This window comes from Geotrypetes seraphini, chromosome 7 (genome assembly GCF_902459505.1).
Source record: "Geotrypetes seraphini chromosome 7, aGeoSer1.1, whole genome shotgun sequence".
Classification (NCBI taxonomy): domain Eukaryota; kingdom Metazoa; phylum Chordata; class Amphibia; order Gymnophiona; family Dermophiidae; genus Geotrypetes; species Geotrypetes seraphini.
This window is the reverse complement of record NC_047090.1, coordinates 98,898,493-98,912,118: the sequence shown is the minus strand read 5'-3', so window position 1 is coordinate 98,912,118 and position 13,626 is coordinate 98,898,493. Positions and strand designations below refer to the sequence as shown.

General features: G+C 43.6%; 1 protein-coding gene across 3 annotated transcripts in view; it reads right to left on the bottom strand.

The window, feature by feature from the left end:
- PLEK2 (pleckstrin 2) overlaps positions 1-8,503 on the bottom strand; it is a 38,012-nt gene extending 29,509 nt beyond the window's left edge. Inside the window, exon 1 of one of the 3 annotated variants that reach the window (XM_033952337.1) lies at positions 8,288-8,503. In XM_033952337.1, the coding sequence (XP_033808228.1) occupies positions 8,288-8,335 (48 nt within the window). In that variant the 5' untranslated portion in view covers positions 8,336-8,503. The remainder of the gene's footprint in view (positions 1-8,287) is intronic. The other 2 variants (XM_033952336.1, XM_033952338.1) reach the window with 2 other exon arrangements.
- Between the last annotated feature and the right edge of the window lie 5,123 nt (positions 8,504-13,626).

Below are 13,626 nucleotides of genomic sequence, written 5' to 3'. Positions count from 1 at the left end.
AGAAAGGATTGGACAATTTCCTGCTGGAAAAGGGGATAGAAGGGTATAGATAGAGGATTACTGCACAGGTCCTGGACCAGTTGGGCCGCCGCTTGAGCGGGCTGCTGGGCACGATAGACCCCAGGTTTGACCCAGTGAAGGCATTGCTTATGTTCTTATGAGACAAGAAAACTTCAATTAAGGAATGGAAAAGGGCAAAAACGGATGAAAACTGGAACAAGCACAAAAAACATCAACGCAGGTGCCATAAGGCGGTAAAAGGGGCCAAAAGAGACTATGAGGAAAAAATAGCCAAGGAGGCAAAGAACTTCAAGCCATTCTTTTGATATATTAAGGGGAAACAACCCGCAAAGGAAGCGGTGGGACCGTTGGATGACCATGGAATAAAGGGAGCGCTAAAAGTGGACAAAGCAATCGCTGACAAACTGAACACATTTTTTGCATCTCTATTTACCAAAGAAGATGTACACAGGCTATATGCTGGAAATGAAGACAGAAAGCTGACAGGATTGACGGTCAGTCTAGAGGAGGTGTGTAGGCAGATTGATAGGCTTAAGAGCGATAAATCCCTGGGACCGGATGGCATCCATCCGAGGGTCATCAAGGAACTGAAAGGGACCATAGCTGAACTGCTTCAACTAATAGCCAATCTGTCGATCAAATCGGGAAAGATTCCAGAAGACTGGAAGGTGGCGAATGTTATGCCGATCTTCAAGAAAGGTTCGAGGGGAGATCCGGGAAACTACAGACCTGTGAGTCTGATCTTGGTACCGGGAAAGATTGTAGAGTCACTGATAAAGGACAGCATCATTGATCACCTTGATGGACACGGGCTGAGGAGGACCAGTCAGCACAGTTTTAGCAAAGGCAGATCGTGTTTGACAAACTTGCTGCACTTCTTTGAAGGAGTAAACAGATAGATAGACAAGGGCGATCCGGTCGACATTGTATATCTGGATTTTCAGAAGGTGTTCAACAAGGTTCCGCATGAATGACTACTTCAGAAAATTGCGAGCCATGGAATCAAGGGTGAAATACTCATGTGGATTAATAACTGGCTGGAGCATAGGAAACAGAGAGTGGAGGTAAATGGACAATACTCGGACTGGAAGAGCGTCACCAGTGGGGTGCCACAGGGCTCAGTGCTTGGACCCGTGCTCTTTAACATCTTTATAAACAATCTGGACATAGGTACGACGAGCGAGGTGATTAAATTTGCGGACGATACAAAGTTATTCAGAGTAGTGAAGACGCAGGGGGATTGCGAAGATCTGCAATGTGACATAATCAGGCTCGAGGAATGGGCATCGACATGGCAGATGAGGTTCAATGTGGATAAGTGTAAAGTGATGCATGTCGGTAACAAAAATCTCATGCATGAATACAGGATGTCCGGGGCGGTACTTGGAAAGACGTCCCAGGAAAGGGACTTGGGAGTTCTGATCGACAAGTCGATGAAGCTGTCCACACAATGTGCGGTGGCGGCAAAAAGGGCAAACAGAATGCTAGGAATGATAAAGAAGGGGATCACGAACAGATCAGAGACAGTTATCATGCCACTGTACCGGGCCATGGTGCGCCCTCACCTGGAATACTGCATCCAGCACTGGCCGCCGTATATGAAGAAGGACACGGTACTACTCGAAAGGGTCTAGAGAAGAGCGACTAAGATGGTTAAGGGGTTGGAGGAGCTGCCATACAGCGAAAGATTAGAGAAATTGGGCCTCTTCTCCCTCGAACAAAGGAGATTGAAAGGGAACATTCAAGGTACTGAAGGGGATAGACTTAGTAGATAAGGACAGGTTGTTCATCCTCTCCAAGGTAGGGAGAACGAGAGGGCACTCTCTAAAGTTAAAAGGGGATAGATTCCTTAGAAACGTAAGGAAGTTCTACACCCAGAGAGTGGTGGAAAACTGGAATGCTCTTCCGGAGGCTGTTATAGGGGAAAACACCCTCCAGGGATTCAAGACAAAGTTAGACAAGTTCCTGCTGAACAAGAACGTGCGCTAGTAGGGCTAATCTCAGTTAGGGTGCTGGTCTGTGACCAGAGGGCCACCGCGTGAGTGGACTGCTGGGCATGATGGACAGCGGCAATTCTTATGTTCTTATGTGTTGCAAACCATCTCATACCTGGTCACTGTTCTGCTTTCACTCCAGAGCAACAGAGTGGGGGGAGAGTGGGGCACACTGGTTAAAGCTACAGCCTCAGCACCCTGAGGTTGTGAATTCAAGCCCATGCTGTTCCTTGTGACCCTGAGCAAGTCACCTTATTGTCCCAGGTACATTAGATCGTGAGCCCACCAGGACAGACAGGAAAAAATGCTTGAGTACCTGAATAAATTCATATAAACCATTCTGAGCTCCCCTGGGAGAACAGTATAGAAAAATTAAATAAATAAAATATTTATCTCTCAGAAGCAATTATAACACCTTTTCATTTTACCCCTGATGAGATGAGGGATTAGGGTCAATCATCATTAATGCAAATTCTCTTTTGCTACATTTGCAGCCATAGTTTTACTGAAGGTTTTTCATCTTCTGATCTGCTGTGCTGTAATGTATGGTGAAATTTCTTATTTACCCTCTCTCCTGCTGCCCAGACCTGTTCATCACATTCTACTGAAATGGTGCAAGCCTTGTGTTAACTTCCCTATGGGCATTTATAATATGACAGACTGAAGTTATTGCCAATTTGTCTTGAATAAACTCTAGTAGCAGTAATTCTGTTCTGCCCTGCCCTGTATTTTATTGCTTCCTGCTTATTCATTAAACCTTGATGCATTCTCCATCCATCAACCTTCTGAACCATGATTACATTAAGGCAGGCACATAAATAGATTTTTCCACTCTAGCACAATGGCATTATTGCTTCCTCTTGTAGTCTAATTTCTAAGTTACCTTTCTTTTTAATTTAAATGATAATGTATTTAATTTTTAACATTTTTACACTTGTGTGGATAAATATTGTACATAAGAACATAAGAATAGCCTTACTGGGTCAGACCAATGGTCCATCAAGCCCAGTAGCCCGTTCCCACGGTGGCCAATCCAGGTCACCAGTACCTGGCCAAAACCCAAATAGTAGTAATATTCCATGCTACCGATACAGGGCAAGCAGTGGCTTCCCCCGTGTCTTTCTCAATAACAGACTACGGACTTTTCTTTCAGGAACTTGTCCAAACCTTTCTTAAAACCAGCTACGCTATCCGCTCTTACCACATCCTCTGGCAACGCGTTCCAGGGCTTAACTATTCTCACAGTGAAAATAAATGTCCTCCAGTTGGTTTTAAAAGTATTTCCCTGTAACTTCATCGAGTGTCTCCTAGTCTTTGTAATTTTTAATGGAGTGAAAAATCGATCCACTTGTACCCATTCTACTCCACTCAGGATTTTGTAGACTTCAATCATATCTCCTCCCCTCGGCTGTCTCTTTTCCAAGCTGAAGCGCCCTAACCGTTTTAGTTTTTCCTCATACGAGAGGAGTTCCATCCCCTTTACCATGTACCTTTACACTATAACCACAAAGCCTTGTTTATCTTCATCCACAAATCCACCCAATAGCCATTAATGTTACATACAATCTTCTTTGTCATGCATGAGCACCAAGCCTGCCTGGGGTCCTAAGGACTGTCGGCAAACTGCAAGTGTGGTTTAAGTAGAAGAGTTTTGAAAACCTGAAGTAGAAGGAACATGGGCACCTTTAACTTATCTAATGCTACTGGCTGAAGTTGTTCATCTGCCAGATTCTAGAACTGCAGCAGATAAATCTGATATTTTTAATTATTTTCTGCAGAAAATCTTGGGACATAGGCCCTGATTCGATAAAGGGCGCCTAATTTCTTTGAGCAATAGGCTTAATCAGTGCTGATATTGGCACTCACAACTGGCTTTAATTGGACTTAATTGAAAATTAGGCGCCTAACTCGAAGAACTCGATTCTAGAAAAAGTTGGCACCTAACCAAAAGCGCCTGCATAAAAATATGGGTGTGGTTAGGGGTAGGTCATGGGCGTGTTTTCAAGTTAGGCATCTCTTTGTGAATCAGGTGTCATTAGGATCTGATATCGGCACTTAACTTTAGGCATAGAAAACCCTGCCGTAAATTAGGGATGCCAAAATGTTAGAATTTGATACTGTTGACAATCCAAACTAAAATGAGCATTTCAAATATGTCCTTCAAGAGTTGTAGAATCAATATTAGTATTAGATGTTAATGTGTAACAGTCTGATACCAGTTTAATACCTGAGCACTGTGTTTAGATGCACCTTCTTGTCCAGTTTGTGTCTTGACTAAATTGTAAGCTCTTTTGAGCAGGGACTGTCGCTTCTATGTTTTGATGTACAGCGCTGCGTATGTCTAGTAGCTCTATAGAAATGATTAGTAGTAGTAGTAGAATGTGAGCGCCACCTAAGCACATTTAGGCGATGCTAAGAGTGATTCTATAATGGGTGCCTAAGTTTTACGGAATCTGTGTCCTGTGGTATAGCAAGGGTGAGAGGCGCCCAGGGCAGTGGCACCCCTCCCCCGCCACCTTTCCTGCCACATGTGTGTGCCCTTTCCCTTCCCCCAAACCTCTTTGACGTTCCCGGCGTAAGCAGCATCACCAACTTGCTGCCCGCATTGGCATTCCCTCTGACATCATTTCCTAGGTGTGGGTGTCCATTATATTATATGGACGAACCCTGCTTCCAAAGCCTTCCATCCCCATGGGAGTCCCATTGGCTAGAGGGGGGTCCCTGTGGGAGTCCCGTGGGTTAGGAGGGGATTCCCGCGATCCCCGTTCCCATGAAGACCTCTAGAGCACATCTACTTTCCAGCCCCCAATACACTCCCATGCTAAAAAATTAAATGTATTTTTTTGCGCATGGGTGGTGTGTACTGATCCCAGAGCAGGATTTATTCTTCAGTGGGACCCTAGGCACCCAAGTGCACTGGGCCCCCTGGCCCTACCCCCTCCCTGCCCCCCCCCCATGTCCCTCCTCCCGTGAGAGTGTACTTCCAGGTCCAGCTGCAGATGTCCAAGTAGCAGCTCCTTCTTCCTTTGTCATTACTCAGTGCAGCCAAACTCAGTCTTCAAAAGGCTGTGGCCAATGGTCCCTACATGCTGCCAGCGACTGACGTGGTAGCCTTCCCTCTGATGCAAAATCCCAGCTTCAGAGGAAAGACTTCTGGGTCAGATGCAGACAGCATATAGCAGGGGTAGGGAACTCCGGTCCTCGAGAGCCGTATTCCAGTCGAGATCTATTTGCATGCACTACTTTCAATGCATATTCATTGGGGAAATCCTGAAAACCCGACTGGAATATGGCTCTCGAGGACCTGAGTTCCCTACCCCTGGCATATAGGAACTGCTGCCCAAGCCTTTTGAAGACTGCAAGTTTAACTGCACTAAATAATGAAGAAGGCAGGAGGAGACAGCACTTTGTCGTCAAGAGCCAGGTACACTGACATCATCAGAGCAGGCAGCACACTAGGCCCCCCTGAACGCTGCACATGGCTGACCCACAATCCTTCCCTATGACGTCAATTCTGACGTCTGAGAGAAGATTGCAGGTCAGATACGCAGCATGTGAATCTCTGCCTACATCCCTGCACAAAGTTGCTGCTGGAAGAGGATGGAATGAGTCCGGTTCTGACAAAGTAACAGGGATGGCTTTGAAGGTGGGGGGGGGGGGGATGTGATGCGGTGGGTTTTCAGACAGGCAGGAAGGGATTTCCGGCAGTGGATTCAGCAACTGGCAAACAGGGAGGGATTCCTGGAAGTAGATTCAGCAGTGGGCAGGCAGAGAAGAATAATCGGCAGCGGTGGCCAGGCCTTAAATCCCAAGGATACACTGTTGTAGTGTATCAGAATAGGGTTGCAGAAATCCAGGACTGTGTTTCCCTTTTGCACTGGGTAACTGGGCTACTCTCCAGCTCTACCCTTTAAGATTCTCCATTCAAAGCAGTGCTTGCATCAAGGCATGCTCACTCACAAACTATTACTCCTATCATACTTACAGCCACAGCAGACTCTGCACTTTTCCCTGTTACCTGGAGAGGCAAAATAATAATTGTGGGATGGGAGGGGGAGGGGGGCACAAATATATGCTTGCCTAGGGCCCAATAGTGTTAATTTGGCCCTGCAAGCAAATAAAACATCTGTGTGGTTGTAGGAAAAATAGTTTTTTTGGAACAATCTTCTTTTGTCTCCATATATGTTTGTTTGATTATGCTAGTTATCTAAATCCCATAAAAAAAAAGCAGTCAAGACCATTTCTTCTGGTCTCTCTTGCAGAGTAGATTTGTGGAAGGAACATTCATCTCCCTGCTAAAGAGCAGCCAATGTCTTGAGGGCAGCACTCAGAGGACAGAAGCCTCTGAAAACCTTAAGATACAGCACTGGACAGACAGCATGCCAAAGTACTTAATATTTTGTGAGAAGCGGAAGAAAAAAAAAGGAGCAGATTAGGCAAAATAAAATTTAAAGAAAACAAATGAAGTAGCTGCAGGAAAATAATACTTTTTAAATTAAAGTAAATGAAGTTTTCTAGAAGTCACTGCCTGAGGATGATAAAATAAGAATGCAGAATGCTTCTGTATTTAGACTCTCTTAGTCTTCTATGGGTATTATCCGTACCCATCTGTGTGATTAGGTATTCTTCTAGGCGAGTTACCATATGGCTCCAGAAAAAGGAGGATGGATTGAGACATCCGGGTTTTACTTCCATTGCTTTCAGTAGAAGTAAAGCTTAGATGTCTCAATCCGTCCTTCTTTTTCTGGAACCATACGGTAACCCTATGACTTTTACTAATGTTAAAACTACTGTGTCAGCTGTTAAAACAAGAGTCAGCAACCTCCAACAGGTCCTGTATGAATACATATCAGCTAGTGTGCTGGTCCCTGCTGAAATAAATACATACTGACTGATATTCAGCCAGCAGCAGATAGCATTTCGTTTGTCCACTGTCATCGCTAAAACAGGAAATTTAATGCCAGGATCTGTGAGGCTTTGGTACTGAATTTCCATTTTTTTAAAATCCAGCTAGCGCATGACCATTTCACTTAATATTTATACTTAACCAGCCATGGGTTAGCGCATAAAGATAGGACAGCTGTTTATGCAGGACCAAACAAGACTTCATCCCTGGAATGCCACCGACATAGCCAGCTTTACGTTCAGCACTAAGCGATTATTTTCAGTGGGGATGACTGGTTAAGTGCCACTGAAAATGCCCATACAGCTGTGACAAAGCAAGTTAACTAGTAGGTGGCTATTTCTGGACGGTTAACTCGCTTTGAATATTTGCAGGCAGGACTGCAAGTACATTTCAAATCCACGAGCCTGCTGTAATCTCACAAGCACAAGTTTTGCTCTGCTCAGCAGTACCAGAATCGACAGAACTTGGAAAGAAGTGCGAGATGGAGACAGGACTCCCTCTGAAAGCGTTACCATTTGAGGGAAATCCCCCCTCCTTGGTGGCAGCAAAAGGATACTTAACAGCATCCTGTTTAATGGAATAAATACCCTTGTTTTTTGAACATTTTGTCAAATCGTTTTGAGGACCTCTACATTAAATAGTTTTGATTTTTTTTTTTTTTCAAAATTTTGATTTTATTTTAACAAACACATATAAATTAAATACAACAGTGAGATCACATACAAAACTTGTTCAAAACTAAAGATAAGATAGTCATCCGCGGGGTTTCTGCACAGAGACTAAAGAACTCAACAAGACAATTCAAGAACCATCTCCCAATCCCACCCTATACTGCCCCCCCTCACCCTCCCCAGCACTCCAATGTCAAAATGCCAAAAAAATTAAAAATTCAACAGGGCACTTCGGGCTCCATGGGACAAACTATCCCAAACAGGAGCCCAAATGGCCCGGAACTTTCTCCAACGACCAGGCCCACAGTTCTTAACATCCAAATATTCATATCTTAACAGAGTGAACAGTTCATTTTTCCACATAGTAATAGTAGGTATAGTTTTGATATTTAATCTTTGCAATTTAAATTAAATAGCATGGTTGTCTTGTTAGTCCAAGTGAATGTGCAGAATGATCAACTGAAACAAAATATAAAGGTGATAATTTTTCATTGAACTAACAATGTATTTCTTAACTAGTTTTTAGTAGCTAACACTCCCTTTATCAGAACAAGATAAAGTTTTAGTTAATTCAAATAAAAATATTAATACAGTACTACATTTTGTTTTGCACTCTATATCCTAGTAAAAAAAAGTCAACAGACTAGAGAATCCCTTTTTTTTTTTTTTGCATGTTGTGATGGATATCAACTTACCCTCTTAACTAGAAATCCCTCTTTTAATATTCCATTTTCCTGCTGCATTTTGGTTAGACAGAGATTAAATGTTCGTGCAAGTCTGATGCTTTTAAAGATTGGTGTTGCTCAGCCCTCTGTAGGTGTAAGGGGTTTTAAAAACCTCCCAGATTTCCTCCGTCAGATCCTCACCCTTCCTTCTAAGATTTCCACATTCAGGAGTGAGCTGGCATTATAGAACTGCCCTCTAGGCAAACTCTGCAGAGCTGCAGCCCTGCCTTTAAGGAGCCCAAGAAAGCAAGCACATTCTAGTCTGGTGAATCAGCCAGCATTAGAGCAGGCCCAAAGGGATGACATCAGGTGGGTGGGAATCAAGTGGTTGACTTTACAGGACTTGAGGTTAGGCTGCCTGATACCTGCAGATTTCTGCACCAATTGGCAGCCTTGTTTTGCACAGTTGAAAAGGATGCATCAAAGCAATAAAATGATCTAATGCCTAACTCAGCCAAAGAAAACATTGCTGCTACTACTACTTCCTATCATTTATATAGCACTGGTAGATATATGCAACACTGTACATTAAACATGTAAGACACAATCCCTGCTCAATAGAGCTTACAATCTAATTAAAACAGACAAACAGGACAAATAGGGGTTAGGGAATTACTCACATGGGTACTTTACAACTGAGTGTGAGATAGGAGTTAAAAGAAATCTTGATAAAGCGGGCTTTTAGCCTAGATTTGAATACTGGCAGCGACAGAGCTTCATGTACTAACTCAGGCAGTTTGTTCCAGGCATACGGTGCAGCAGGATAGAAGGGATGGAGCCTGGAGTTGGCATTAGAGGAGAAGGATGCAAATAAGAGAGTTCCCAGAGAGGAGTATAAGGAGAGGAGAGATACTGAGGAGCTGTAGAGTGAATGAACTTGTATGTCAATAAGAGGAGTTTGAACTGTATGTGGAAATGGATAGGAAGCCAATGAAGGGCTAGATTCACTAAGGACACCGAGCGTGTCCCGACCAGTTTGCGACCTCGACCCGATTCACTAACATTCCTCCCAAGTGTATCCGCACCCGATCTGCGCATGCAAAATAGGAAGAGCCTTGATTCACTACAAAAATTCAGGCACACTGAATGGGCTGGCCGATCCAAAACCAAGCGACTGCTGAGGACCTACCGACTCTCCTGCCCCCTCTCCTTGCTCTCAACACACACACACACACACAAAAAAAAAAGTGATACAGTGAACGGTTATTGGAAAGCATTTCTTCTTCCTCACCTATGGAATTCAGAGCAGGCTTAAAGAAAGACTTCTGGATGCCACAAGTAAGGCTCTCTGCCGCCCTTCCCTGCAGTGCGAGCCTGTGGTTTTAACCCACGGGTTTAAAGTGGGGCTACACTACGGCATGTTCTGTTAAGTTCCAGAACATGCCGCAGTTCAGCCCCACTTTAAACCCACAGGTTAAAATCACGGGCTCGCACTGCAGGGAAGGGAGGCAGAGAGCAGCAAGTCAGGGTGGGTTTCGTGTTCTGTTCCATAGTAAAGCGCTGTAATATTTTTGGGCCAGATTCATGTTTCCTTTCAGGAGCTGTGACCTCCTATGCCACCCCTCCCCCTTTGTTTTGACCTCGCTTGTGCAGGAGAGCAGGTGCGGATCACATGTACAGCCAACAATGGTCTCTGCATGTGTTGCAATCGGTCTTCAGCGATCCATGGGATCATTTGTGGGCATGTGTCCGATTAGGTAATTTGCATGGGCCTTTAGTGGATCGGTCGTCTGGCAAGACTCAGCCACAGATCGGAACCAGATCAGTAAGGTGAGCTTAGTGAATCTAGGCCGAAGTGACTTGAGGAAAGGGGTAATGTAAGCATAGCAACACTAGCATAATATAAGTTGTGCAGCAGAATTTTGAATGGATTGAAGGTGAAAGAGATGGTTTTAGTGGAAGACCTGTGGGAAGCAAGTTACAGTAATCTAGATAAGAAGCTTTAAGAGTGTGGCTCGGTTTTGGTAGTGTGCTCAGAAAGGAAAGGTCAGATTTGGTGATACAGAGAAAGAAACGACAGGATTTAGTGGTCTGTTGGATTTGTGCAAAGAGAGGAGGCAAAGATGACTCCGAGGTTGTGAGCTGACAAGACAGGGAGGATGAGCATGTTATCCACAGAAATAGAGAATGGGGAAGAGAGCTGGTTTTTAGATAGAAAGATAAGAAGCTCAGTTTTGTCCATGTTCAGTTTTAAATGGTGGCGAGACATCCAAACAGCAATGTCAGACAGGCAGGCTGAGACTTGGGCCTGGATTCCTGTAGAGATTTCTGGTGTTGAGTAGTAGATCTGAGAGTTGTCAGCATACAGTTGATACTGAAAACCATGGGAAGAGATCAGAGCACCGAGGGAATGGCATAGATGGGGGGGGGGGGGGGGGGGAAGAGGTCCAAAGACAGAGCCCTGAGGTACACAGATTGATAGTGGGATAGCAGTGGGGGGGAGGATCCACCAAAGCATACACTAAAAGAGTGATGGGAGAGATAAGAAAACCAAAAGATAACAGAGCCCTGAAATCTAAGTGAGGACGGTGTATCAAGGTGGTGGTCAATAGTGTCAAAAGCAGCAGATTGATGTAATGTAATGTAATGTAATTTATTTCTTATATACCGCTACATCCGTTAGGTTCTAAGCGGTTTGAAGAAAATATACATTAAGATTATAAATGAGAAGTAAGAAGGTACTTAAAAAATTCCCTTACTGTCCCGAAGGCTCACAATCTAACTAAAGTACCTGGAAATTAATAAAGAAGAGAAAATAAAGATGGTTGAAAAAAGAAAAATTCTATGTGAACTTATAGGATGGAAATTAAACTGACAGTGAAGAACTGTATGAAAAATACATATGGAATGCAGTTAGAGAGGGTAGGTTACAATCTATTTATGGTATTTGTTTAATTGGAAGGTGTTAAGGTGGGTAATTTGGGGGAAGGTTATCTGAAGGTAGGTGAATCTTCTGGAGGTAAAAGAGGAGGGGTTAAGATATTTGGATGAATTTTTTGAAAAGCAGGGTTTTGATTTCTTTTCTGAATGTTTTGAAGTTGTCTGATATTGTCATAAGATTGGAGATGGAATGGTTGATTTTTGATGATGGATGAGGATAGAATAGAGGCCTTTGGATCTGGCCAGGAACAGGTCATTGGAGACTTTAGCAAGGGCAGTTTCTGTATAATGCAGAGGGTGAAAGCCTGATTGAATTGGATCTAGAATAACTTCAGATGAAAGAAAGTCAAGACAATAGCGGTAAATAGCACATTCAAGTAGCTTGGATAAGGAGGAAGAAAATGGGGCGATAGTTGGAAGGACAGGTAGGGTCCAGTGATGGCTTTTTGAGGAGTGGTGTAACTATGGCATGTTTGAAGACATCAGGAACATTTGCAGTGAAAAGTGAAAGATTGAGGATATGACAGTTAGAAGGGATGACAGTAGGTGAGATAATGGTAGTGAGTTTGGAAGAGGAAAGAAAATGTGTAGTTTCCTCTTCAGTAATATCAGAAAAGGAAGAAATGGTAGCAGGGGTTGAAGGAAGGTTGATAAAATGGACTGGAGGAAGGAGAGGTGGCAGCGACCTGGTTGAGAACGCAATGTTAATTTTGTAAACTTTGTTATAGAAGTACTCAGTCATATTCGGGGGAGAAAGTAAAGGGGGGATTGAAGGAGAGTTCAGTGTGGCAAAGAGATGGCGAGGGTTGGAGCCAAGAGAGTTAGTCGAATGGGTGTAGTAGTCTTGTTTAGCATGTGAAAGAGCAGACTGGATGGAGGTCATCAGGAATTTGAAATGCATGAAGCCAGCATGAATACGGAAGTTGAGCCAAAGATGTTCAGCTTCAGCAGACTAGTCACAGGAACATAAGTAGGCGATTTTAGAGGTCAGCCAGGACTGGGGTTTGGCACACCTTACAGAACATGGAATGGGAGGAGCAAGGGTATCTAGAGCAGAGGAGAGACAGCCTCATTAACAGACTTGTATAACATAATGGTCGAGAGGAGGGATGGAACAGTGTTGGAGAGAGTGTAAGGGTCAATAGCCTAAAGATTCCTAAATGTATTGGTGGAGCTTGGCCAGGTTTGGGGGGGAAGGTGATAATTTGTGCAAGTTACCAGATGATGGTCAGAGAGGGGAAGGGCTGAGGTGCAGAAATTGGCACTAAAGCAGTTGTAGAAGATAATAAGATCAAGGCAGTGGCCATTCTGGTATGTAGGGGTAGTACTGCTGAAGAAAGAATGAGGATATTAAAGCAAGAAACCTAGAAACATAAGAGTCAGAGGGGTCATTAGAACGAATGTTAAAATCACCAGAAATGAGTGCCTGGAATGCAGCCATCCACCACAACTCTGGAAAGTACCTTCATGTTCTGTGGCATTTTGCAAACCTAATCTACCATTGTTGTGCCTCATACTTGTCCTATGATTTGCTGCTTACCTGGAAAAGGTAGGCTGAGTAAATGTTACACCTAATTCTGTCTGGTCACTCTTTCTGGTTACTCAGGTTGCCACCAGTCACTTCTGGTTCCCACTGGTTGCACAGCTCATTATTGTTCACAGCGTACCTTCTGGAATTCTATGGTCACTCCAAACTTTACTGGTCAAGGTTGGGCTTACTGAGAGATAGGCTCATATCTATCTATCTCTCCCCTGATAAGTTCATTTCTTCCTTTCTCACCGACTTTGATTTCTGGCTTTTCTTCTTTCTCAAGCCTTCATCTCCTTCCCTCATTTTTGGGCGATTTTAACATTCGTGCTAATAACCTCTGATTCTTGTGCCATGGGGCTTGTCTCGGTTCCATGTGTAGTTTTAAAATACTATAATTGTATGTCAGCTTACACCTGTCATTGACATGATATAAGAGGGTATGCCTAAATGTGGGCACACCAATTCCAGTTTATGCTAATATTCCATAATGGAATCTTGGCACCAACAAGCTGTTCTAAAATTGATACTTACCACACAGCATTGGGGCATCCAAACTGAGGCGCTAATTTATAGAATTGCCGCGTTTTTAAGATAATTTCTGTTTCAGTATGACATTGTCATTGCTTGGACCACAGTTTTTCCACTTCTCTTATATTCTCCCAACATCAGTGTTAGAATCCTTAGTTTGGTATGTAGTGATACAGTCCCAGGGCAATCTTTAGCTTGGCCCTCGGAGCCTCAGTCACCAGCAATAACCCGAGAGTGGGAGCTCTTCTAACTTGGATATTCATGTCCCTTTTCATATCCATTTTTGCCACAGCATGTTAGTTTATAAGGGCAAAAAGCCTAAGAAAATAACAAATTTTTTGAAGCCTTTAAACATGGATCAGCTCTGCTC